Source organism: Laetiporus sulphureus (genome assembly GCF_001632365.1).
Source record: "Laetiporus sulphureus 93-53 unplaced genomic scaffold LAESUscaffold_16, whole genome shotgun sequence".
NCBI lineage: Eukaryota > Fungi > Basidiomycota > Agaricomycetes > Polyporales > Laetiporaceae > Laetiporus > Laetiporus sulphureus.
This window is the reverse complement of record NW_024468525.1, coordinates 449,028-471,516: the sequence shown is the minus strand read 5'-3', so window position 1 is coordinate 471,516 and position 22,489 is coordinate 449,028. Positions and strand designations below refer to the sequence as shown.

Genomic DNA, 22,489 nt, shown 5'->3' with positions numbered 1-22,489 from the left:
TCTGTTCCTTGCGTCCGTGCGTCTCTGACGTGATTTAAGAATTGCACTTGTTGGGTCAGATAAATGCCGGGGCGCTCTGCAAAGAATAATTGCTCAAGCGCTCATATTCTGTGAAGAATACTGACGCTCGCGTGATGGTTATACACAATAGTGATTATGCAATTATTGACGGTGGGCAGTGAAAGAAGATCCTCCACATCGAACCGCAATCAAAAGTATAATTTACAGTTGCCCAAATCTCAATACGAGTACAAAACACATCCAGCCATCAGATCGGGTACGAGGTTTTCACGAGTTAATGCTCTGCTGCGCCTGACCCTTGTCTTTCCTAACATTTCCTGTGATCATGCTTCGTTAGAATGCGTTATGTTACAGATGACACGAAGTTGAAACTTGCCGGAAGCCTCTTGGGTTCGGTCGCCAGTCACAGCGCCCACCACCGCGTCCTTCTTGCCACCAAGTCTATCCATCGTGCCCTCGGCATATCCCTGGGCTTGGCCGGCCTTGTATTGGGCTTCGCCCTGCGCGTGCTCCTGCTTTCCAGAATCCTGCCACGACTGCGCGCCAGTGAGGTTGCCAATGGCCTCCACGGCTGTGCCCTTCATGGAGTGGTATTGACCTGTGGTCTTACTACATGCGCATGGCCGTGAGCGTGGGACGATACGAAGAGCAGACTCCGCTTACTCTGCACTGTTGTCGCTGGACATGATGACGTGCTCGGATGCTGTTCTGCAGAAGGATGTGGGAGGAATGAAAGATGCGAGTTGCTGTTTTGACGCTGCGTCTGCGCTTTATATATCGCGGCACGCGCTTTCGATCAAAGGACGGACGACGACACACGACGTTATGACGCGCCACTTTACGGCGCGCGATGTTATGTATGACGTCACGCGTCATGGCGCAATGTGAGATCGGATCTGAAGGCGACACCAATCTTGACCACTGCGCTTCCTTCTCAGGCATGGGGTCGTCACCGTGGCGCCTCATGACATCCCTGAGGAGCTATAATCCATCTCAAGTGGCACTGTTACATCACGCCTATTCGATTCAGAGGAATTGTACGTAATGTTTGTTTGTGTCTAAATTTTTGTTACGTCGTGCTCACCTCAGTGGAATCACTTATTCATTGAGTATATACGCCCAATAGTAGGACAGTAATTCTCCACCAGCTGATAGATACGCACAGGGGACTGTCGATCGTCTCTCAAGCAAGGGCACCGTTGTTGGTGCCATCGCCGGCGACCGTCGGCAGGAAATGGCCGGTGAGTGTTCGATTTTCATTTATAAGATACTGACCAGATGCTCACTGTCACCAAACTTATCGAACGACCGGAACCGACAATCAACGAAGAGCTCGGAGTGGCGGACGACGTCCTCATCTGAATGAAATACTGGCTGTTCTTCATCCCCCCTTTTCAAATTATCATGTGAAATGCAATGTACTCGCTTCGTTACTCGACCCTACTGTTCTATCTGATCTGAACATTTGTACCTTTCCGAATTATCATGTACAAGACAATGTACTCGCTTCGCTACTTCACAATCCATGACTGTATATCTTTCGTGCGAAATTATAACTCATCCTTTCTCCCGTGTTTATCGCGCGGAACGCACATCCCCACCGGTGAGTCAGTCGGAACCGGGCAGTGCGCATGCAGCGCCGGCATGCCCAAGTTTTATTCTCATTTATAAGATACTGACCAGATCGGCCACAAGCAACATTGGTCATGACCGCTGGCAAGGCCAGGCCCAACAGGAGCTTGGCGAGCCTGCTGTCTAATCTTCATGTACGACTTCAAGTCACTTTGTATCTAGCCTCATAGAGTCCTAGCACGCAGTGGTATGGTATTGGACTCCATATCATCACGGAGCATACACCGTACTCGAGACCCAACCGTCCGCCCACTCCACAAATCCTGCCACAGCATCCTGATCTTTGCGAACCACCTTCATGCAACCCATCTTCTGGGAAGAACCAAAAGAGTAATAGCAATAGTGCATCGTTAAACGCTGCGCGCATGGATGGCGCGCACTTCAGACTCTGGCCCCGCTGCCGGGTCGTGCCATTGACTCTCTCGCGTTCCCCATGCTGAAGTTACTAGCTTAACATGAGTTCAGATATTCATAATATTGGTACACGGCCTTCCTCATCTCACTTTTGGAACATCTACAAACCTGATGGCCTAAGTACTTTTACGTCAATGTCCAAGTTGCGTTCGCGATGGACGTTAGATGACGATTGTCGTATCATCATGCTATTGGCACCAGCGAGCTGGCTGCAAAAGAACAAAAGTGGAGCTAGCGCTTCCTCCCCACGCGTCGGACGCGACACATGACTGATGTTGATCCTGCTTTCGCACGTTTTTGTACTTCGTTTCCACTTGAACCTGAGGCTTAGCTTCAACGTCAACATCCAAGGAGGACTCCGTGAGTAGTGAACGGTTGAACGTTCATAAAAGCTTGTAATCATGGACACTGATGCAGTTCGTTTTCAAACTTGTAACAGGCGTGGGTACACCTGTTCACATCGATGTCGGAGGCAGACGGGCCCACGAAAAAAAACCCATACCTACATCCCTTCACCAGACCCGATGCGGATGTTGTTCTGCGCTCATCGGATGGTGTCGACTTCCGCGTTCATAAAATGATTCTTTCTGTTGCATCGCCAGTATTCGACAGCATGTTCTCGCTTCCGCAGCCACCTGCGTCTGGTGGCGATCACGACCTCCCTATAGTCCCAGTCAGCGAGGAAAACATCGTGCTCGACTTCTTGCTCCGTATCTGCTACCCCATGCCTAATATCTCCTTCGAGGATGTCAAACACGCAATAGCCGTCCTGGAAGCTGCTGTGAAGTATAAAATGGACGACATCGTCATCTTCCTGAGTAACACACTCATCGATGGTCCGTTCATGAATGAGCACGCGATCACGATATACGGCGCTGCGCATCGTCTGGACCTGGAAAGAGCGAAGATTATAGCTTCACGGAGCACACTGAAAAAAGAATCCTCTTTCGAAACAACAATCTCTTCCGATGCACTTTACGAACTGATGAATTATCGGTCCCGATGCATCGCCGCTGCGGTTGAGTTTGTCTGGCGTCCGGATGACTGGGAAGTTCTCGCTGAATCGGAATGCATCGCAAACATCGATGGCGAATATTGCATCGAGTTCTCCTGCCGGTCTTGTGCGGCACAGAGCCGCGCAAATTATGAACTACCAAGAGATTACGGCAAATATATTACTATCGTTTGCGAAAGCTTCCAAAAGGAATTGGTGGGGCTGTTGGTCATGCGTCCCTGCAGAGAGGCAGTCGAGATGAGCACTTATTTAACAAAGCACATTCAGGACAAGATGGTCGATTACCGTCAGGAGAGCTGTGCACGCTGTCTCCTGAATGGGCTGGAGTCAATCAAGTACCTGCTTGAACGGCTCGGGCATGAACTGGAAGGTGTCATAGAATCGGTGCGATCATTGCCCTCTTGACGTATCATCCGATAATTCCAACTCATAGATTTTCGTATTTAGGTCCCTTTCGTTCCCAGCAAGCCTGCCGGGTCAGATGATGGCTTATCCGACGATGAGTCCGATATGGAATGAAGTCGTCAGCGCAGGCACGACAGGTGCACTAACATTGTTGATGAAGTTCACTATACTGCTGCTGCTACCTGCAATGCCAGGAGCAGTTTCTTACCATCGCGATGATGTACAACTAAATCTGTTTATCACAGCCCGCTGCAAACGAATTGTATGCTCCAGAATACAATGATACCAAGTGAATACTAAATCATCATGCCTATTCTCAACGGATCACCCAGGATGATATTATCAATCAACCTAGTCCGTCCAACCCACAACGCTCCGCTGAGAATGATCGGTCTCTCCTGTCCGCCACGACCTTCCTCGCTTTCCCACTGCTCCAATGTGACCGCATCGGGGAGCACGTCGAAACCCTCGGGGTCGTTGAATTCGATATAATCTAACTGCATTTCAATTCTCTCCTTTCCTATCCCATTCAGTCTTGCCATGGTCTCAGAAATCACTCTGTGTGCGTGAGACACGCACTCCGCCTTGGTCTCTCCCGACTCCCATGCGCGTTCGCCGACCTGCAGTGCATCGTATAGCGCAGGGGCGGCGTAGTCACGCTCTCTCGGAGTGAGGTATGCGTTGCGGGAGGCCAGCGCGAGAGAGGATATCGTGTCACTGAAAAACAGGTGAGTGTGTGAGAATAGAGTATACTGCTTGAGAACCTACCGAGCAGTGGGCACGATGTACAGGTTCTCCGGGGAGGGATGCGACAGGAGTAGGTCACGCGTCATACGTCGTAGTAATAGTGCTTGCTGGATGTCTTTCTGACCAAAGTACGTGCGAGTGGGCTATTCTGGCATCAATATGAACCCCAAATTAGGGGACCGACGGTGGTTCATACCTCGATGACGTTGAAAAGCTTGGTAACCGCAGTCGCAACACCGCGGAAGAACGTTGGCCTTGTCTTACCCTCCATCTGATGCCCGTAACCCTTCACCTCTACAAATGTACCCTTTTGTTCCGAGACATCCTGTGAAATACCACTCGGGTACATCTCCGATACCGTCGGAAGGAAAAGTGCGGACGGTGTCCGTGTCACACTTTCAGATATTCCCTTCTCGTCAGGAAGATCCACGGAGAGGGACAATGACGAGAGTAGCTCCACGTCGTCAGGCAGCGAGCGCGGATACGTTGCAAGGTCTTCATTGGGAGCGAATTGCGCAGGGTTCACGAATATGGACAGCACCGTTAGGTCATTCGCAGCGAGAGACCTTCTCACTGAACGTTAGAGACTCAGTGGCAGCGACGCGAGATTGGCGAACCGTGCTTACCTAGTGAGAGATGGCCTTCGTGCAGAGCACCCATCGTCGCTACAAAGCCGACGGATTTCTTCTCATCATAGGCCTTTTCCCGCCACTCGCGGTATGATGCTACCGTTGTGAATATCGGGAAAGGCGAGGCAGGTAATGCGTTCGAGGATAAAGACATGTTTCGTCTGCAGTATACGGACGATTTTCGAGGGTTTGGGGAGGTAGTTATGCGATGGATGGCAGGCTAACTCGTGTACAGAGCTCAATTACCAGGAGAGATCGGCCGAAATGATTACTCGAAGTAGAAGCTTGGGACAGGGGACATGGTAGTAGTGAGTTGTAGTGAAGAAATTGCACCGGACGTACTGCTCCGATTCATTCGAGCCGGGGCTCGGCATAGTGCGAAGGTGGCATAGCGCGAAAGTGTGACATTCAAGCAACCAGTCCTTTGAAGCTCAGGTCGAGTCATGACTCTCACCCGTACTTTGCATTAGAGCACGTAAAACAACGATCTACTATCTAAAATCCATATATGAAATTTTCAGAATGGCTGGTGCAGAAATGCACTGAAGAAAAATCGAGTAACTTGAGGGGTCCAAAAGCTCGCCTTTGAGCAGCTGTCACGCCCAGTCACGACCTTGATGTATGAGTGCGAAGCTGTCTCGTTCAACTTATCACTTTAGTCTTCTGTGCGGTATATCTCTTCCCCAGTTACTCATGACAGTTTGGTTTTTGGGCAGCTCTCTCAAGCTCTCCACAAAGCAATGTGGCCCAGTGCAGCTCTGACATCATGTGACAAGTGTAACAGCATGCCCTCAGTATACTCTTCTTAACACTGGGATTACTGCCCTGGCATGACTGGCCTCTCTGGACAAAGAATAAGATGCAGGAGGCTTTTTCAAAAGTACTCCATGATTCTAAACCTCGCATGAAGTTCATTCAGTGAAAGGAACGTTGGAATCAATGAAAAAGTTAATTTTGGGCAACGATCCGTTTCCACTGACTCGTTGGACACATTACAAGGCATATCTCCCTCCTGCTGTGCTGATGATGGTGGCAAAATATCCAAATACATTTGTACTAGAATATGTTATGAGTCTAAAGCGAAGAGTTTAAAGAATCTAGGACCACGTTAGGGCCACGCGCCACACCGGGACAGTGGCGTGATGCTGCAACTTAGTGGCCACATTCCATTCAGTCTTGGTCAAGCGACGAGCTCATTTCGAGACCCATTCGCCCTACCACTACATAGAACATTAGGCTCAGAAGGGAGGAAGGATGGCGTGTGAGACGCTTCGCTCGCTCACCTGAATGTTGCCCTCTGAGATTTGTCCGATGATACAGGAACCCTGCTATGCAGACCAGGAATCGTGAGCGTAAAAAGTATGACATTCAACGAGACACAACGGCCCGAACGATAGAACCATTTAATCGACGAGTGCACTGCTCATTCCTGTTTTATCCCTGAGCGTGCATGGTTGTCCTCTGACCTGTGCCCGTCCCACTCTTCCCTCCATCGGTGCCATTGGACTTCCATTCCACCGTCAGACCAGACCGACCATCCGTCCCGGATCCTAAGCCATGTGCATACTGGGTTGCTCAGTAGCGCGATTCGCGCCTTCCCCATTATGGAGCTAGGCTTCCGAGTTGGGATGTACTCCACGAGTGCGTAGTATATAACGCCAAACAAGGCACCAATGAGGGAGCCCCAGATCACTTGATGTGGTGTGTGGTATGATAGATAGTATCTGATGGCCACATTGAGGGATTCCACAGGACGGTTGACGGTGATTGAGCTGCATAAGCTAATCAGGTAGGGGATGAGACGCACCGAGAATATGCAACCAATGCGGCCCATGCCACCACGCCGACATGAAGAATTGACTTTCGGGCGATGTCAAGCAGTCGAGACCCCATTGGAACGAACCGATGGCGGAAAGTAAAGTGACACAGCACAAACGCGGCGAAATAGCCCATCCACTGACTATGGGAGGATGGGAAGCCGAAGCCGGGACCTAGGTTATCTGAAGCAGTGGACATGATCAGCCTTTGTTATACAATCGATGACCACAGAACCGTTCGTCAGGCACATCTCTCAGTACCAATACAAGGACACAGATGCGATTTAGAGTACAGTTTGGCCACCATGAGGCTGTGAGACACATGGTATGTCCTACAATCCAAGAAGCTAGGAAATCAACGACTACGGCCCGCCGCAAATGGTGGACAATATTCTAGAGCTGACCCAACTATCGTGAAGGCGCTCTAATGTTCGCACCAATCGCTCTCTGGAATATGAGGAAGCCTTGGAAGGGACACCCGGATCGCTGTAATAGCCTCGCTCGACAGGATGACTACTCACGGTTCGGACGTTCCTCCCGAATGATATGTTTCAGAGCCCAGTTCAAGCCTTCGCAGAACATCTGACCAGCCCACATTTCAATAAACAAAAGCTCGCGTGTCTGAACCGCAAGAACTGCATAGGCAGGCTAGGTGCACGACAGTCAGGCGGACGGGATGACTATCGGGCGGCAGAGCACGACGTACATTCAGCAGGATGGGACTCAATGTCAGCAAGGCTAGCACATGAGATACCAATGATGACTCGTCATCTATTCAGGGATGCTAGAGTTCGTGGGTCCGCATATTAGGGTATGTAAAATGAGTGGTACGCACATAGAACATACGTCAGGTCCAGTGCCGCACGGGGCGCAACTGCCGCTTCTGACATCTCAATCTCTTCTTGACAGCTTATCCCCGAGGGAGTTTCAGTGATATCCAACCTCTACGGGTAGCTATTTGTGGGGTGTAGGAATTACTACGCGTGCGCGTGATGCTGCACAGAGTGCACAGATCGTTCAACAGATAAGCAGGCTCCGCTAGTTTCCTTTCCGTTCCAGATGTGCGGGAACGACGAGAGTTACGAGATGACCGACAGAGAGAATAGAGCGCTCGTCAGGATAAAATTTGCAGGGCGATGAACAGTGAATACTGCAATTGCAAGAACATCGTTGTTGACGCTCTGGCGCCTACCAGCGCCAACACGGCCACGTGCCAGACTACTTCCTATTACGCGTCGGGTACCAAGTCGGTACCGCGGCCGCGCGGCACGCATGCGTTTGAAACACGGGCAGAGGCAGTACAGTGCAACGACTCATCCGACAGCTTCTCCACCGCTTTCGCATCAAATGACTCGGATAAGGAGCAGGGACTCACTAGTTTCTGGGGCACGATACATTCCAGTTCTGCACCTCTGGAACGTGTTCATGCAGTTTCCTGATAGGTATGATGGATTCCAGAAACAACCTCAACGGCGTTAATAGCGGACAAAGAAATCTTACGAAAGTTAACGCGAAGGTTGAATGCGGGCGTGTCGCAATGACCGTTCAGATCTTCGTGCGATTAACTTCTTGTCCCATGACTAGCGATGACTCTGGAGGCTGCGGATTCGGAGCGGTGGTTCAGAAGGCGGTACGATGCCCTTGCTGCACTCCGACCCACCGGCGACCCTTTCACACTGATGTCCCGCGCTGAGTGTATATAAGACGGCTTGAAGCTGTTAAGCAGAGCAAGCCTGTCGTTCGCCGTCCCTTGGAACGCTAGATAGTTCTCCGCCACTTTGTGCCGCACAACGGCTCAAGTCTCTTGGACGAGTTGTCTAGCGGCGATAACAATATGTCTCAAAATGCTACCTCCAATGCACTTTCCGCACCTTTGGACGCGACCTCTCCCTTGGACATTCTCTCCTTGATATCCTCCCTCCTTTCCATATCTGCTCTCCGCGAATGGCTCAAGCTCGGCATCATGGGGGGCGTTTTCGAGATTTGCCGTCGTTTCTATTCCAGCTTCATACAAACCCTAAGAGACTTCTTCTGGCTTAGTGTCACATTTGACGAAGACGATGATTGCTACGGTAGGTCGCAGCGCTGTCGACCATGAATCTGTTGTAACAGGCTCAACATGCAGAATGGATAATGTTCTGGCTATCTCGCCATCCATCCTGGAGTGAGAGACACCCATTATTTTGCTGTATATATGATTTACTGACAATCGCTCCTGCAGGCAAATCCCGTCGCGTGGAAGTCACATCCTGGTCATTTGGTCTTCTCTCAGATGACTCTGATGATGATGAGGATCGGATGAGCTTCATACCAAGCACCAATGCCACATATTCCATGTGGTATCACGGTCACTATATGGTCGTATGCCGTTCGATAGTACAAATATCGAGTTCATTCCGGACAAAAGAGTCTCTCACTATTGAGTATGTTATCCATGCCCGGAATGTGGTTTCTTCTGTAGCTGATCTGGCCTCTAGCATTTTATCACGAGATCAAGCAGTCCTCATGCAATTGCTACTCGAAGCCAAGAGCGTGTACAAGAAAGCAAAAGAGAAATTTATCTCTGTTCACGTTTCCGATGTGTGAGTCATTCGTGCCTTGCTCGTCTGCTGCGAAACTGATAACTTGTAAATTTTCTGGCGTAGCTCAAATAACTGGCGTCTCATGACCACGCGTCCAAAGCGCCCCCTCACTTCGATCATTCTTGAACCTGGAGTCAAGGAACTGCTCCTGAACGACGCACAAGAATTTCTCGAAAGTCGAGAGTGGTACTCGGAACGAGGTAAGAAACCCACTTCGAATGCACAACATTGCGATACTCATCGTGTCATCGAAACACATAGGCATCCCCTTCCGTCGTGGTTATCTCTTGGTACGTGCGCCACTTCGTACAACTTTATCGATGTCTGACCTATTTCGTAGCATGGCGCGCCTGGATCCGGCAAGACTTCCATGATTCAAAGCATCGCCGGCGAGCTGGGCCTGGACATCTACATCATCACACTATCACGCTCGAACCTCGATGACAACGGCCTCAACGAGCTCATCTCCGACTTGCCTCAAAAGTGCATCGCCCTCATGGAGGACATCGATGTTGCTACTAAGCGCGGTATATCGCGTGACCTTCCTCCAGGTCCTGGAGAGCAGCAAGCGCATGACGATAAACAAAACAAAAAGTCCTCCGAGGAAGACGCCACGAGCCGTATTACCCTCAGCGGCCTGCTCAACGCCCTAGATGGCATCGGTGCGCAGGAGGGCCGCATCCTTTTCGCCACCACCAACGACTACTCCGCGCTCGACCCTGCTCTCTGCCGGCCTGGGCGTATGGATCTACACATCGAGTTCAAGCTCGCCAGCAAGGATCAGGCAGAGGCGCTCTTCAACTGCTTCTACCTGCCCTCCCACGCTCGGCGTACAGATGACGACACCACGGCATGCTTTCCAACCGCTACCGCTGTAGAAGACGACACAGCATCCGAGTCATCCCCTCTGCTGGAAAAGTCCCCAATTAGTCAGGGATCATCCGACGGTGCGAAGTCGGATGATAGCTGTGTCATGCTGTCTCGCCCTAGGGGCACGTTCCTCTCGCCAGACACGGCTCACACGTTGGCGATTCGCTTTGCCGATGCCATCCCCGAGCGCGAGCTCTCCATGGCGAGCCTACAGGGCTACCTGATGACTTATAAGTCTCGTCCGCACGACGCGGTCAGAGACGCGCCGGCGTGGGTGGAGAAGGCACGCGCAGAGAGGCTGGCACGAGCAACCTCAAGTTCCACATCTTGACGGCACTAACAACTATCCGTCCGTACCCTAATTATTGCATATATATAATAGCACAGTGCGCGTAACAGCCACAACTGTATACCACTATATCACTGATCCAGCGTTTCAACGCTACTCACCATGGTGTGGACCGTGGCGCAATGCCTGATGACCTTACGGTGCAGCGGTGGATCGATGTTGCTGAGAGGAAGTGCACCAGTTATGGGCTTGTCCGCTCATCTGAAAGCAAGGATAGCAGCGTATGACTCCACATCCTCTCTACTGCATTTGCATTGTTCTCACCCAACCGTCTATGATATTTAGCGCGGCTGTGGCGGAGCCAGGCGAGTTCCCAGCGATCGTGGTTGTTTAGATACTACCGACGCCATCTACGATCTCCATTGACTAAACCACGCATTTCAATAGACATTAGGACTCAGTGGCTGCATATACGCCGATGCTTCTAGCTACGCACCTTCAGACATACACAACGAATAATACTCTGCATAGTTGGTCCCAAAACGAAGCGGGCCATTATGAAAAACCGGCAGATGCGGTTTGGAGGCAGCGGATGAGCGCATTCAATCGCTCTGGGAGGCAAAAACATCATTTTCGGCTACTAGCTCACAGTAGGTGATAGATCGAAATCGACATGAAGGTGGCCTGCTAGCAATTTGTGATCGAAGTACGGAACGCGCTAGCTGTCTGACCGGTCGATCAGCAAGCAGAGCACGGAATACATCTGCACAGCAGCTATATGCCCCAAGTTATTCTTATTTCGCAAGCATGGAAGATAGCGGGTTGACCATCGAGTCTGCTTCTGTTGTCCGGACTATTAATAGAGCTAGCCAGATGCAGAGCGTCCATAATCGAACTGCATCGCAGACTTGTGTTGTCGGCTTGTGCAATTGCCACTGGTGGGCCGCTTCGCATTCCTTGCTTTAACACTGTCGAGCTTTATACAGTACAGAAATGATCTGCATGTGACACACCTGAAGAGCTTTTTGGCATCCGTCTGGTCTTTGACGCCTGTGAAATATATGTGCTGATTAGCATATCTTGCTCCGCACAGAGAATGTGCGACAGTTTTGATATAATAGACGATGGTGTTCCTTGAGTTGATAGCAAGAGGTCGTCGGATAATGCATAGGTTCAAGGCTTAACACATGATGGCAGAAAATTGAACGTTGTTGAACGTTGAACGAAGGCGTTCGTAATGGTAGCGGACATAACAGCTATACGTCTTATATTTCAAGAATCACGAGGACTTGGTTAGAGATGGGCAGGTTCCTGAAAAAGGTAACCAATTGCGAGCAAGCGGCATTTGCCGCATCGGCGATTCACTACTTTCCTTCATCGTGCCACAATATACAAGGGCTTGTTGCAACATCATGAAGATCTCAGAGCCAGAGCCTCGGCGTACGTCCATCATATCAGGCAACAAGGCTCCAGGGAAACCTTGCAGATCAGAATCTTTGGCATCATCCCATCCTTTCATACAACAAGAGAGTTGCCTCTCGAAATCCCCGAGTTACACGCTTACTGACTCTTGCTATAGTTAGATCTTGTGATTGCTACTCCTTCTGATGCGGCCTTCGATGTAAGGCCGATAGAGGTCTCGTCAAAATACTGGTCATGTACCTGCACGCTGGCCAAATTTGTCGAATTCGCGCGCTCGTCGATTGAAAAGTACTCTCAAAACAGGTAGATAAGAAAGCTCACGTATCATTTTCCGCTCATGCGTTAATATATTTTAATAATCCATGTCAGCGACTTTGGAGCGCTCGGTATAGCGGGCTCTAATACAGACGATGTTTGGAGCCTGGATGGGCGCGGAATGCTCACGTTGGGTGTAAGCAAGGCTACATACCAAAAGCTCGGAATAATCGGCCAGAAGCTACCCTGGAAGGGATGTAATGACATATACAGTAAGTGTACTTGCGATAAATGGTCATTGCAATTGACAGTGTCTCATGGATCTCCGCAGTCATCTCCCTATCACTTTTCGAGCTAGAGACACCATCAATTCAGACTGCCAAATACAAGCGACATTATCTGGGTCCCAAGCAGATGCAAGCATTGCGCACATGGGATGCGCAAAGAGGACCGTGGAGAGTAGTATACTATTTGAACGGTGGGTACGATGGTTGCTTTTTGATCACTTTAACTGACTTTATTCCGTTACAGAAGAAACTGCATCTATTTTTGACCGCTCGACGGAGCATGCAATGGCTCCAAAAACTACAAATCTGTCAAACATATACGTACCAGCTCTTAAGTTGACCCCTTGTCCTACTGACACGGAGGAACGCGAAGACTGGCAAGAAGAGGTCTCCACCCTCTTCGAATGGGTTGGCATGGCGTGTCTCGGCGCTCAGAGGTTGGTCATTCTCAACCATCAATATTATATATCTCATGACAACCCATCTATCGACGTCGCTACGCTTTCTAGATTGCGAATCAATGACAAAGTCGATCCTTATCTAGCAGTGTATATACCGCCAACCTCTTCTCGCGTGGGGTCTGTCTCACACATACGGTGGACTGGACTCCTATCCCCTGCCTTCGTTTCAAGAATACTCTCCGCCGCAACGTACGCCTCGCTCTCTCATGTCTCATCCACAAAATTCTGGCACTCCCTACATGGCAGGTCATTCGTCCAGGGAGAATCATTCGTCTCTCTCACGGCGCATGGAGTGCCGACCACACCCGTGGCATACCTACCATCCTCTCCCTCAGACGCGTCGACTCTCCGCGCCCCAAGGCCAGAGGCGGAGGACACCTGGAGCTTGATTGTCTCGAACGTGCGGGAAGAGTCTGAGCAGAAGTCGTATGATTGGATGTTGGCAGAGAGCATTGGACAGTGGGATGCGCGATGCGGCTGATCCTGTAGCATCCGGCGGACAGCCCCTTCATGCGATTCGAGTAATCGAATTCGCGCCGAAAGATTGACTGTTCCAAAGACTGGCCGATACTTGTCGGACAACCGCATTGTTCGCTCAACCTGGATGCGATTCATGTTACTGATGCGGCTCCAGACTTTCTGTACACATCAATATGCTGCTCAATTATGAAGGCGGCCAAAGTATCTGAAGTGAACAAGATCCAAATCCGCATCAGTATTTAGGCACTGAATGAGGCCCTTGATCTGCAACACGCCTAGCAGTCTTCTAGTATGCTATGTATTCATATCATGCATCGCTTCACGATGTGAACATCATCGCCGATTGACGATCAGGGATCGGCACGATCCTCCCTATCGAAGTCGCAATGCAGGGCCCAGTGATGGCAATTCCGTCAATCTTCATATGAGAGAACATAGTCTCTTTTGTATTGCCTCAACGCGAGATAGATGACTGAGATTTGCGATCGCAACCTTTACATACGCCAAGGTACGGGATCAAAGTGATATCCTGACCATTGCAATCAGATCTATCTACCGTATGGACAGCTGCTACAAGTCAGCGTGTATTTTTGAGAGGTGATGACGATGCATGATGGTACAAATACGATAGTGCTATCTGCTATCTACGCACGACATAACACTATGGTGCTGCAGCTCGCAAGCTACGCACCGAAAGCAAGACATTAACATGAACGGCTATCCGATCTAGCGCAGCACAAACCCCAAAAGGTGAGAATGCGGCATGTATGTACGATGACAGTAGTAGTGTGTGATAGTGGACGGACAGCCTCTAGAGCCAAAACATATAATAGAGCAGGGACGGCGTGGGCCGTGCACCGGGGAAACGCGGTCAACCGACGACGCGGCTGACGGGGACCAGGGCCGGGGACGAAGGTATGTGTGCAACGGACATGCGGGCATTACGGTTCGGAAGGGGCCCAGACGGCGCCGGTGACACGGGGTACGAGGACACCGCGTTACGGGGAGGCCACGAGTACAGCCTCGGCGTCACAGAAGGCGCTGGTGAGGGCGATTCCATGGAAAAGGGTGAACGGCTGGGCGGCGTAGAAGGGGGATCGGCCGGGGAATGCGACGGGGCGGCCATACCACGTCTAGGCGAATCTGGAATTGGGATGGGGGCAGAAGAGCTGCTAGTGGACGGAGATGGCGGCGCGCGCTCCCCGAACTGTCTGTGACGCGCCGTGGTCGACTGATACGTATTCGTGTGTTGTGAGGCCATTTCTCCGGGACGGTAAGGCGAGGCACGCGCGGCGACCTCTCTGTAGGCGAGGGGAGCATCGCGAATGCTGTGCCGGGGCGGCACCACGAGGTACGGCGGCATCGAGCGGTGTGCCACGGTCGTTCGATCCCTTTGAATTGTAACTCTCTCCAGAACTGTTTGATTGATCTCCTCGGGGGAGATATCGCTGGTCGGACTCCCTCGACCACTCGAGCTTGCCTCGCTTGAGCTGCTGCTGTACGTCTCCAACGCTGGGGGCTGTTCGCGCTCCTCTCCATCGCCTCCGGTACCGGGCTGCGCAGGGTCCACGAATGCCTCGTAGACGGCGTCGTCGCCGAAGAACTCGTCCGAGTCAGGGTCGAATGCGTTCAGATACGTCCATCGCTCAAAGGTGGGCTGATGCTGCTCGGGCTCAACGCGGACAGCAGGGGTCTGGTAGCACTGAGAGAAAAGAGGGCGTCCCATGATGTTTTAGAATATGCTACAGAGGTATATGGTGCTGTTCGACAGCTTTTGGGTATTGGAGGATAGGAATGTGCGCAGGACGCGTCGGCGGGAGTGCTGGCAGATGGAAGATCCTTTTGCTAATCGCGCTGTGGCTGGTATATTTGACGGTATTGTGGCTGATCACGTGCATGACTTCCACAATCTTCCCACAATATGGTTGACACCGGTGATGGGAGTTAGAACGGTTTTTGTGACACATCCTCTCTTCCCTCAATCCGAACATTTGTGATTAATCACCCAAAGGAGGTACGTAGAACGGCGATAAGATGCATCTGTTCCAATTCATCGCATTCTTGTCTAGTAACATATACAGCCAAATGCGCCCAAAGAAATTATCGCAACATCGCGAGTTGCTCTATACCCAACGGCGTGGTCTATTCAGATCCTGTACCGATAACCGCTCCATTCATCTCCCTTCTCACGTTTCGCCTCCGCGATGCTTGCAAACGTGCCGTTCTTGCTCAGCTGTTTCTGGTCCTCGTTCACACCCAGTATGATCTCGTCTCGCTCACCGCGATCCCGCTTCCTGTTCTCTCGCTTGAGCAGTATTATGTACAACACCGAGCAGATCAACCCAATGCCGATATACATCAAAATGATGCCATGGCCCGTCGTGTACCACGGTTTTTGATCGGCGCGGTACTATGGAAACAAATTTTCTTGGCACGCGCATTCTGCGAGAGGATCAATGAACACACGACGTACCACATTCGAAGAAACTGCGCCATTGATGTTCCCGAAACCGATCACCATAGCCAGGGACACGCTCCGCTTGTAGGAGCCTTCGACGTTGTTCGACACCCAGGCGACGACGTTCGCGATGCTGGCATAGATGCCACATGCTGCCAGATACACCGCAAAATATGATACGGCTGCATTCCGCGAGGCGATCAAAATGATGTAACCTGCTCCGCCTACAAGGAGGCAGGCACTAAATGCGGTTAGCATGCGGCCAATTGACAAGTATGACATTCGCTCACATGTTCATATAGCCTCTGCCCCCGTACCGGTCCGCTAGGAATCCCACACCGCATGTGCACGCGCAGGCAAGAACGTACACTGGTACGGTTAATAGATTTGCAGGCGTGGCGGAGTAACCGAGCTGTAAGTTGCAGTCGGATCAGTCGCACGGTCATTCAAGAAGGCAATGCCAGCGACCTACCTGGTTGATGATGCTAGGCAGAAACAGCGCAAATGCATACAGCGGACCGTCTGTTCCCATGTACAGCAGCACTGTGCGGAAAGTCATCGTTCAACGAGCGCTAGGATTCACGATGAATCTTTCCACGCACTTGATAACCACGTCTTCCAGTCAAACAAGCTCTTCCACACGTACCGCATCTGGAACTTCTCTCCAGCCGCACTGAACTGGTCATCCAACTGCAGCCGGCGCACGACTACGGTTCGCTCGGCCTCAGTCAGGAACTTCGCCGTATCCGGGAAGTCCTGGATGATCCAGAATGAGGCAATGCCGGCGATGATGGTCACGAGCCCTTCGAGGATGAAGATCCATGCCCACCCTGGCTTTCCTCCGACACCTGCCATGTGAGAAATCCCGGCCTGCCATGGCGATGGAAGGCCGAATGTTAGGCTAATCAAGATCCATGTGGAGCGCCGAACTGTCAACGCACAGCGAGAAGACCACCAAAGGCACCAGAGACCGTGGCTGCGGAGAAGAAGATCGCGGCTCTCAGACCAAACTCAGAGCGCTTGTACCAGCTGATCAAAGTGAGATAATAAGCATCATGAAGTGAGGTACTGGAAAGGATTGACTACACACCATGACAGATAATAGTTTACGCCGGGATAAAGTCCGGCTTCGAACGTGCCTAGGAACCAACGCATTGCTGCAAATCATTCGGATCAGTGTCTTCTAGTTGAGGGCTCGGTCGCAACCTGGCAACGTCGCCCTACCATCTTTGGTTGTGCAAGGGACTGTTCGCATACGGATAAAGTTCTACTCACATAGCAGACCACCATAGTTGTGCACCAGTCCTTGCAGAGTCTGTAGCGGGTAAAAGGGTAAGTTTCATCTGTACCTCATGACACGGTTTCCGAACAGACCATCATGAGTCCCCATGCCGTCATGAGAAACGACAACCACACTGATGGTCGCAATTTCTTCAAGAAAATATTGGACGGTACCTGCAAACGCTATTTTAGCGAACAGCGAGGAGGTTCGGCGGATTATACTTGCTTCGAACAACGCATAAGGGAAGAAGAATATCGTGAGTGCGATGAGGTATTGCTGGTCCGTAATGTGCAAGTCGGTCTCGAGTCCATACAGCTGCACATGCACATGTAAGCTTCCCCCTCCTCACTGCGGCACGACGTGTGATACTCACCCTCGCGTTACCAATGCTCGTGCGATCCAGGAAGCTCAGCAAGTACAGGAACGACAACCATGGGACAAGGTGCCAGTCGAGCTTTCTAATCAACTTGCGCTCGTCCACACCGCTCGCGTCAACATCGGCGTTATATGGCACTTCTCGGCTACTCTTCTCTTCTATAATTTCTTCGAGGTGTGATATGTGGGCCTTTTCGCCGGAGAGACGTTCCGAGGCAGAGGAAGAGGTCATGACCGCCGCTTCTGAAATACTGAAGAAGATGGTGGTACCGTACAGGGCGCGAAAGCCTTGCAGAGTCGCCTGATGGGCGCCGCACCAGTCTTATATTGCTCGCCACTACTCGGTGCATACCAATGTCGGCTTGCGTTCCGATAAAAATGCTTGGATAAAGGAATCATGGGACCATTGGTGTCATCTGTAACATGATTACCCCGTACTCGCGCTACAGCGCTGTCTTGGCAGCATGAACTCGCTTCCGCACTTAGGCTGGTAATTTGACTGGCGGCCTTGCATGGCTATTCTCCATACCTGCCAGAACTCTAGGCTCACGATCGCGGTAGGACAGGCAGACAACTCTCGATTACTGACTGGGAATTCATTGAGGCCATTCCCCGCATTGTGGGGTTAGACACCGGCGTCGAGGAACGATAACGCTGCCAAGAATTTCCCTGGGATGAATCGCTCAGCAAGGTACACGTGACAAGGCTGCGGCACAGATGCCCCAGTTCGTGCCCGCGTCTCTCACAGTCTCGAAATTGAAAGTCACCGCTCTTATGCTTGCCAGTAGATTTTAGTGAAAGACAAGAGACATTGTAATTGCTCACCGTCGCGTGCCATCCAGCGGCCATGTGCGGGCGCTTGAATGGACCTTTCAAGCCCGATCTCGTGTTCGAACGAAAACATATTTCAAGCATCAAGTAATCTGGAACTTGGAAAGCTGTGTAATTTGGACAACATTCATGATCAGATTGGGTCTCCAAGAATCTCTCGGCTGGAGCGACTACTTCGTACGCCCGATCGTCATGGCGCATAAGAATTTCTAGTTCTGGCGCAACTCGATACGATCGATCAACTCGGCGCTCTCATTTTCAGATTCAATTGTGTTTGCTTGTGGTACTACTCTCATGCGATAGCAAATGGGACACCTTGCATTGGTGAACAGTGAGGTGAGTTCAGTTTTAGTGGAGATAATAGTATATTTAGATGGTATGCAACCTGGCACATTTCTCCTGTCGTGATATACGTCAAGAGCACTTATCATGAAGCGGCTAGGTGTCCTGTTTGTTTTCGAGCGCATCTCGACTTAAAAACACTCCCTTGGCTTTCTTCAGTCATTTTTGCATGACGTAGTGGTTCCACGAAGAGTCACATCGGGATGACCCAGAAGCATGGCTAACTCTTAATTGAGGAATCGAAGAGGACCGCTTGGCTGCTGCTGTGAAGATCTTGAACGCTACGCGGGCGGTCGAACAATTCCAGGAACCGTTGAGTAGTTTCTATTCACACAATCATGATACGGCTGCGATGCACCACGATACATCGCGTAAAGCGCTTTGATATCATTCAATGTCATCTGTGCAATTTGCGCAGAACATACGGCAGCTGGACCTGCCGACCGGCAACAGAAGCTTCGAAAACCTATCCGGCACAGAAGATTCGTTCATCTCCTACGATAATTGGACGGTCTACCTGCAATATCATCGCCACCATCACTTATACCGGTACCCGCTCCATTCATCTCCCTTCTCCCGCCTCGCATCGTCCACGCTCGCGAACGTGCCGTTCCGCGCCAGCTCTGCGCGGTCCTCGTTCACACCCACAATGATCTCGTCCCTCTCGCCCCTATCGCGTTTCCGGTTCTCCCGTCGGAGGAGGATGATGAAGGTCGTGGAACACAAGAGGGAGATGCCGATGTAGATAAGGAGAATGCCGTGTCCCAGTGTGTACCACGGCGCGTCCTGTGCACGGTACTACGGCAACGTCGATCGTGAGAAGGCACTTGAAGGAGGGATCTAATGGACGGGATACGTACCAAATTGGACGAGACTGCTCCGTTGAGGTTCCCCCAGCTGATAACCATTCCCAGCGCCACACTCCGCTTATACGACCCCTCCACGTTGCTCGACATCCATGCGAGCACATTGGGCGCGCATGGATATATACCGCATGCAGCAAGGTACACCGCGAAGTAGGACAGCGCCGGGTTGCGCGAGAAGATGAGAATGATGAAGCCAGTTCCGGCTACCAGCATGCAACCACTAACAACCGGGGAGGAGGGCAGGTTCAAATATAACATTTCGGTGCCAAAGACTGGCGACGTACATATTGAAGTATCCTCGCCCGCCGTGACGGTCCGCCAATAGGCCGACCACGCATGTGGAGGTACATGCCAGGACGTAGACCGGGACAGTCAGAAGGTTGGCTGGGGTTGCGGTGTAGCCAAGCTACCGGGAACAATATTGTGACTACACCTCAGCTAGACAGAACGCGCGAACACACCTCATCAATGATACTCGGCATGAATAGAGCAATTGCAAAGAGCGGGCCTTCATTTCCCATATACAGCGCCACTTTTCACCAGGATGAAATATTCATCACTGCCGCTGCACAGCAAGACAATCCGACACTCACTGCCGAGCCACGTCTTCCAGTCGATAAGTGCCTTCCATAGATACCTTAATTTCAGCTTCTCTCCCGCCGCGCTGAACTGGCCGTCCGCCTGGAGGCGGCGGATTATCATTGTGCGCTCAGCTTCATTCAGGAAACGAGCAGTGTCGGGGAAGTCCTGGACGAACCAGAAAGACAAGACGCCCGCGACGACGGTGATGAGGCCCTCGATTATGAATATCCAGGACCAGCCGGCCTTACCCCCGAGTCCGGCCATTTGCGAGAGGCCGGCCTGCACAAGGAAAATAAAGGCTTGATGAGCATAAGTGGATGGCGGAAAGAATGTAATTTACGGCAAGGAGGCCGCCGAAAGCTCCGGCGATTGTCGTCGAGGAGAAGAAGATTGCGGCGCGAAAGCCAAACTCAGAACGTTTGTACCAACTACGCCCACCCAAAAGCCGCCTCAGTGAACATCTCGCTGCGAAAGGCGGCGGAACGCACCATGATAGAAGATACGTAACTCCAGGGAAGAGACCAGATTCGAACGTGCCGAGGAGGAATCGCATGGCTAGAAGCCGTTCGTGAGCACAGATGCATCCGGAACGTGTGGCCGCTCAGCTCCGAGGATTCAGGCACATCCTCGGGGACTAAAGTTAAAGGAGATCCGCGGTAGAGCGGTCTTCCGCGGACCCGCTACTCAGCCTTCGCGGATCTCGGGCAGCCAATCTGAGCCCCAAATGCGATGGGCCAAATCCCGGGCGAGAAGAACATTGAAGAGAAGATGCACTCACTGAGGAGCCCGGCGTAATTGGACACAAGGCCCTGTATAGTCTAGGCAAGAAAGTTAGAAAAGGTCACGCTGCTTCGCAATCTGGAGGGGGAGGGGAGAGGGACGGGGAAATAGGAGACATGCCATCATAATCCCCCAGAAAAGCATTAGAATGGAAAGCCATATTGAAGGCCTCAGCTTCTTCAAGATAACATTTGACGGTACCTAGGGGTTCAGTTGGTAAGTGACTTGGTCTCAAAATATTATAATGGTTCAATATAGCTTACTTCGAACAAGGCGTACGGAATGAAGAAAATTGTGAGCGCAACGAGATACTGCTGGTCTGTTATGTGCAAGTCCGTTTCCATCCCATACAACTGATTGTTCGGGTATATGCGAACTCAATCAGCTGGTATGTCCAAATTGTATCGCATCGCTCACCTTGGCGTTCCCGACGCTCGTCCGATCCAAGAAGCTCAGCATGAACAAAAACGATAGCCACGGTACGAGGTTCCAGTCCACCTTTCTCATGAGTTTCCGTTCGTCCACGCCGCTCACATCGACGTGCGGGTTGTAGAGAGGAGCGTCGTGAACTTTCTCGTCGATGATATCTTCTGCTGTCTGTAATACGCAGACATCCTGCTTGGCTATCTGATCGGATGTTTGCTGTTTCGAAGAGCTGATGTCAAGTGTCTCTATATCTGCGCAAGACATGCCGGAAGACGAAAGACAAAAATGATTTCAGGACCGTGAAGAAAGAGCAGGCGCGAGAGGGGTCGTCAGAAAGCGAACATTTATCAAGGAAGACGAGAGCTTTAATACCGCTCCATCAATTGCTTTTAAAGTGACGTGCCGTCGAAGTCAGTCACCAGGTAAGGAACAAATCACATCGCTCAAACCGGAGACATTATTAGCAAAACTCTCCCACAGCAGCTTATTCATTCACAGAAGAGCAAGGCCGCGTACCATCGATCATTTAGAAACCTAGGGCCGGAGTTCAATCCCCGAGCCCCTCCTGGAATAGACCATGACTCAACCGTCTCACAATTGGAAGTTTAAGTCAGAGCATGTCCCCCCAAAACAAACCATAGAAATTAGAATGTTCATGCATCCAGATTGACTTCCACTGATATCTTAAGGGGAAAGAACAAACGTGATTGGCCCGACCGAAGTCATGAGAAGTCGGCACAGCAGCTTGGTAAGAGAACTGTGGCTACGTTTACCAGCGCAGCATGTTGTGCAAGCTTCAGATTATATTGTGCCTTGCACGAGGCCATCTCCAATGTTAACGGGCCGTACGCAGGCTATGCAACGTTTAATAAACTATTTGCAGATAAACGGAACGCAGCGGAGGTCCGTGTGGACATGAGCAGTCACGTTGATGTTTTCAGCCGCATTTTTATAGAACAATACTCGCCATGGATCGACATTGTCGAACAAAAGCTATCACTCGTCCTTGTTGACATCGGTGGCTCGGATCACTCAAGCCTAGCGGATGTCTCGATCATCGAGATCCGATCATGACCCGCTCCGGGACCAACCAGGACCAATATGCATCAAATTCAGATCACAACCAATATATGCCTATCATTAAACAACACTGTTGGATGGTAAACGCCAATTCAAGTGTTCGAACATCTCAACCGACAAAGAATTATTCATGTAATTGTT

The 22,489-nt window shown here is 51.0% G+C and overlaps 8 protein-coding genes across 8 annotated transcripts; 3 read left to right on the top strand and 5 right to left on the bottom strand.

Moving 5' to 3' along the window:
* Positions 1–81: 81 nt before the first annotated feature.
* On the bottom strand, positions 82–814 carry LAESUDRAFT_743028 (uncharacterized protein). Its single transcript, XM_040911231.1, has 3 exons — positions 685–814; positions 398–630; positions 82–338 (listed from the first exon to the last, which is right to left on the bottom strand). The coding sequence occupies exons 1-3, from the start codon at positions 705–707 to the stop codon at positions 289–291; spliced, it is 306 nt and encodes a 101-aa protein (XP_040765047.1). The 5' UTR covers positions 708–814; the 3' UTR covers positions 82–288.
* Positions 815–2,530: 1,716 nt separating this feature from the next.
* LAESUDRAFT_758713 (uncharacterized protein) lies at positions 2,531–3,601 on the top strand (the record flags this gene model as incomplete). The annotated part of the gene is made up of 2 exons (XM_040912485.1): positions 2,531–3,466; positions 3,530–3,601. The coding sequence occupies 2 exons, from the start codon at positions 2,531–2,533 to the stop codon at positions 3,599–3,601; spliced, it is 1,008 nt and encodes a 335-aa protein (XP_040765046.1).
* Positions 3,289–5,176, bottom strand: LAESUDRAFT_725219 (Pantoate-beta-alanine ligase). Its single transcript, XM_040908781.1, has 5 exons — positions 4,861–5,176; positions 4,431–4,807; positions 4,256–4,377; positions 3,532–4,204; positions 3,289–3,468 (listed from the first exon to the last, which is right to left on the bottom strand). Exons 1-4 carry the CDS (start codon positions 5,015–5,017, stop codon positions 3,784–3,786), a joined length of 1,077 nt encoding a protein of 358 aa, XP_040765045.1. The 5' UTR covers positions 5,018–5,176; the 3' UTR covers positions 3,289–3,468; positions 3,532–3,783.
* Positions 5,177–5,821: 645 nt separating this feature from the next.
* LAESUDRAFT_725218 (PAP2-domain-containing protein) lies at positions 5,822–7,827 on the bottom strand. The gene is made up of 6 exons (XM_040908780.1): positions 7,516–7,827; positions 7,387–7,451; positions 7,202–7,328; positions 6,671–6,863; positions 6,147–6,587; positions 5,822–6,083 (listed from the first exon to the last, which is right to left on the bottom strand). Exons 1-5 carry the CDS (start codon positions 7,568–7,570, stop codon positions 6,287–6,289), a joined length of 741 nt encoding a protein of 246 aa, XP_040765044.1. The 5' UTR covers positions 7,571–7,827; the 3' UTR covers positions 5,822–6,083; positions 6,147–6,286.
* Positions 7,828–8,514: 687 nt separating this feature from the next.
* On the top strand, positions 8,515–10,463 carry LAESUDRAFT_651685 (P-loop containing nucleoside triphosphate hydrolase protein; the record flags this gene model as incomplete). The annotated part of the gene is made up of 7 exons (XM_040904312.1): positions 8,515–8,752; positions 8,806–8,844; positions 8,902–9,103; positions 9,158–9,262; positions 9,326–9,462; positions 9,524–9,552; positions 9,603–10,463. The coding sequence occupies 7 exons, from the start codon at positions 8,515–8,517 to the stop codon at positions 10,461–10,463; spliced, it is 1,611 nt and encodes a 536-aa protein (XP_040765043.1).
* A 1,369-nt stretch (positions 10,464–11,832) lies between these two features.
* On the top strand, positions 11,833–13,546 carry LAESUDRAFT_812290 (uncharacterized protein; the record flags this gene model as incomplete). The annotated part of the gene is made up of 6 exons (XM_040914390.1): positions 11,833–11,947; positions 12,001–12,146; positions 12,213–12,370; positions 12,430–12,576; positions 12,630–12,822; positions 12,895–13,546. Coding segments are annotated over 6 exons (1,192 nt in total), but the record flags the coding sequence as incomplete, so codon positions are not given.
* A 233-nt stretch (positions 13,547–13,779) lies between these two features.
* LAESUDRAFT_725215 (uncharacterized protein) lies at positions 13,780–15,159 on the bottom strand. Its single transcript, XM_040908779.1, has one exon. It carries the CDS (start codon positions 15,050–15,052, stop codon positions 14,198–14,200), a length of 855 nt encoding a protein of 284 aa, XP_040765041.1. The 5' UTR covers positions 15,053–15,159; the 3' UTR covers positions 13,780–14,197.
* Positions 15,160–15,368: 209 nt separating this feature from the next.
* On the bottom strand, positions 15,369–21,532 carry LAESUDRAFT_743023 (MFS general substrate transporter; the record flags this gene model as incomplete). The annotated part of the gene is made up of 11 exons (XM_040911230.1): positions 15,369–15,736; positions 15,800–16,025; positions 16,075–16,196; positions 16,257–16,327; positions 16,387–16,654; positions 16,726–16,813; positions 16,875–16,941; positions 17,060–17,099; positions 17,159–17,239; positions 17,292–17,381; positions 21,260–21,532. 11 exons carry the CDS (start codon positions 21,530–21,532, stop codon positions 15,473–15,475), a joined length of 1,590 nt encoding a protein of 529 aa, XP_040765040.1. The 3' UTR covers positions 15,369–15,472.
* Between the last annotated feature and the right edge of the window lie 957 nt (positions 21,533–22,489).

Excerpts from the sequence above, each read along its gene's own strand:
- LAESUDRAFT_743028 (XM_040911231.1), bottom strand. The coding sequence starts at position 707 with ATGTCCAGCGACAACAGTGCAGA. Across the intron at positions 631-684 it reads TCCAGCGACAACAGTGCAGA|TAAGACCACAGGTCAATACC; the intron begins GTAAGCGGAGTC and ends ATGCGCATGTAG. Across the intron at positions 339-397 it reads CCGAACCCAAGAGGCTTCCG|GAAATGTTAGGAAAGACAAG; the intron begins GCAAGTTTCAAC and ends GCATGATCACAG.
- LAESUDRAFT_725219 (XM_040908781.1), bottom strand. The coding sequence starts at position 5,017 with ATGTCTTTATCCTCGAACGCATTACCTGCCTCGCCTTTCCCGATATTC. Across the intron at positions 4,808-4,860 it reads CGAAGGCCATCTCTCACTAG|TGAGAAGGTCTCTCGCTGCG; the intron begins GTAAGCACGGTT and ends TCTAACGTTCAG. Across the intron at positions 4,378-4,430 it reads AGCTTTTCAACGTCATCGAG|CCCACTCGCACGTACTTTGG; the intron begins GTATGAACCACC and ends ATGCCAGAATAG.
- LAESUDRAFT_725218 (XM_040908780.1), bottom strand. The coding sequence starts at position 7,570 with ATGTCAGAAGCGGCAGTTGCGCCCCGTGCGGCACTGGACCTGACGTAT. Across the intron at positions 6,864-7,201 it reads TCGGGAGGAACGTCCGAACC|ATAACCTAGGTCCCGGCTTC; the intron begins GTGAGTAGTCAT and ends CCACTGCTTCAG. Across the intron at positions 6,588-6,670 it reads GCATTGGTTGCATATTCTCG|ATACTATCTATCATACCACA; the intron begins GTGCGTCTCATC and ends TGTGGCCATCAG.
- LAESUDRAFT_725215 (XM_040908779.1), bottom strand. The coding sequence starts at position 15,052 with ATGGGACGCCCTCTTTTCTCTCAGTGCTACCAGACCCCTGCTGTCCGC.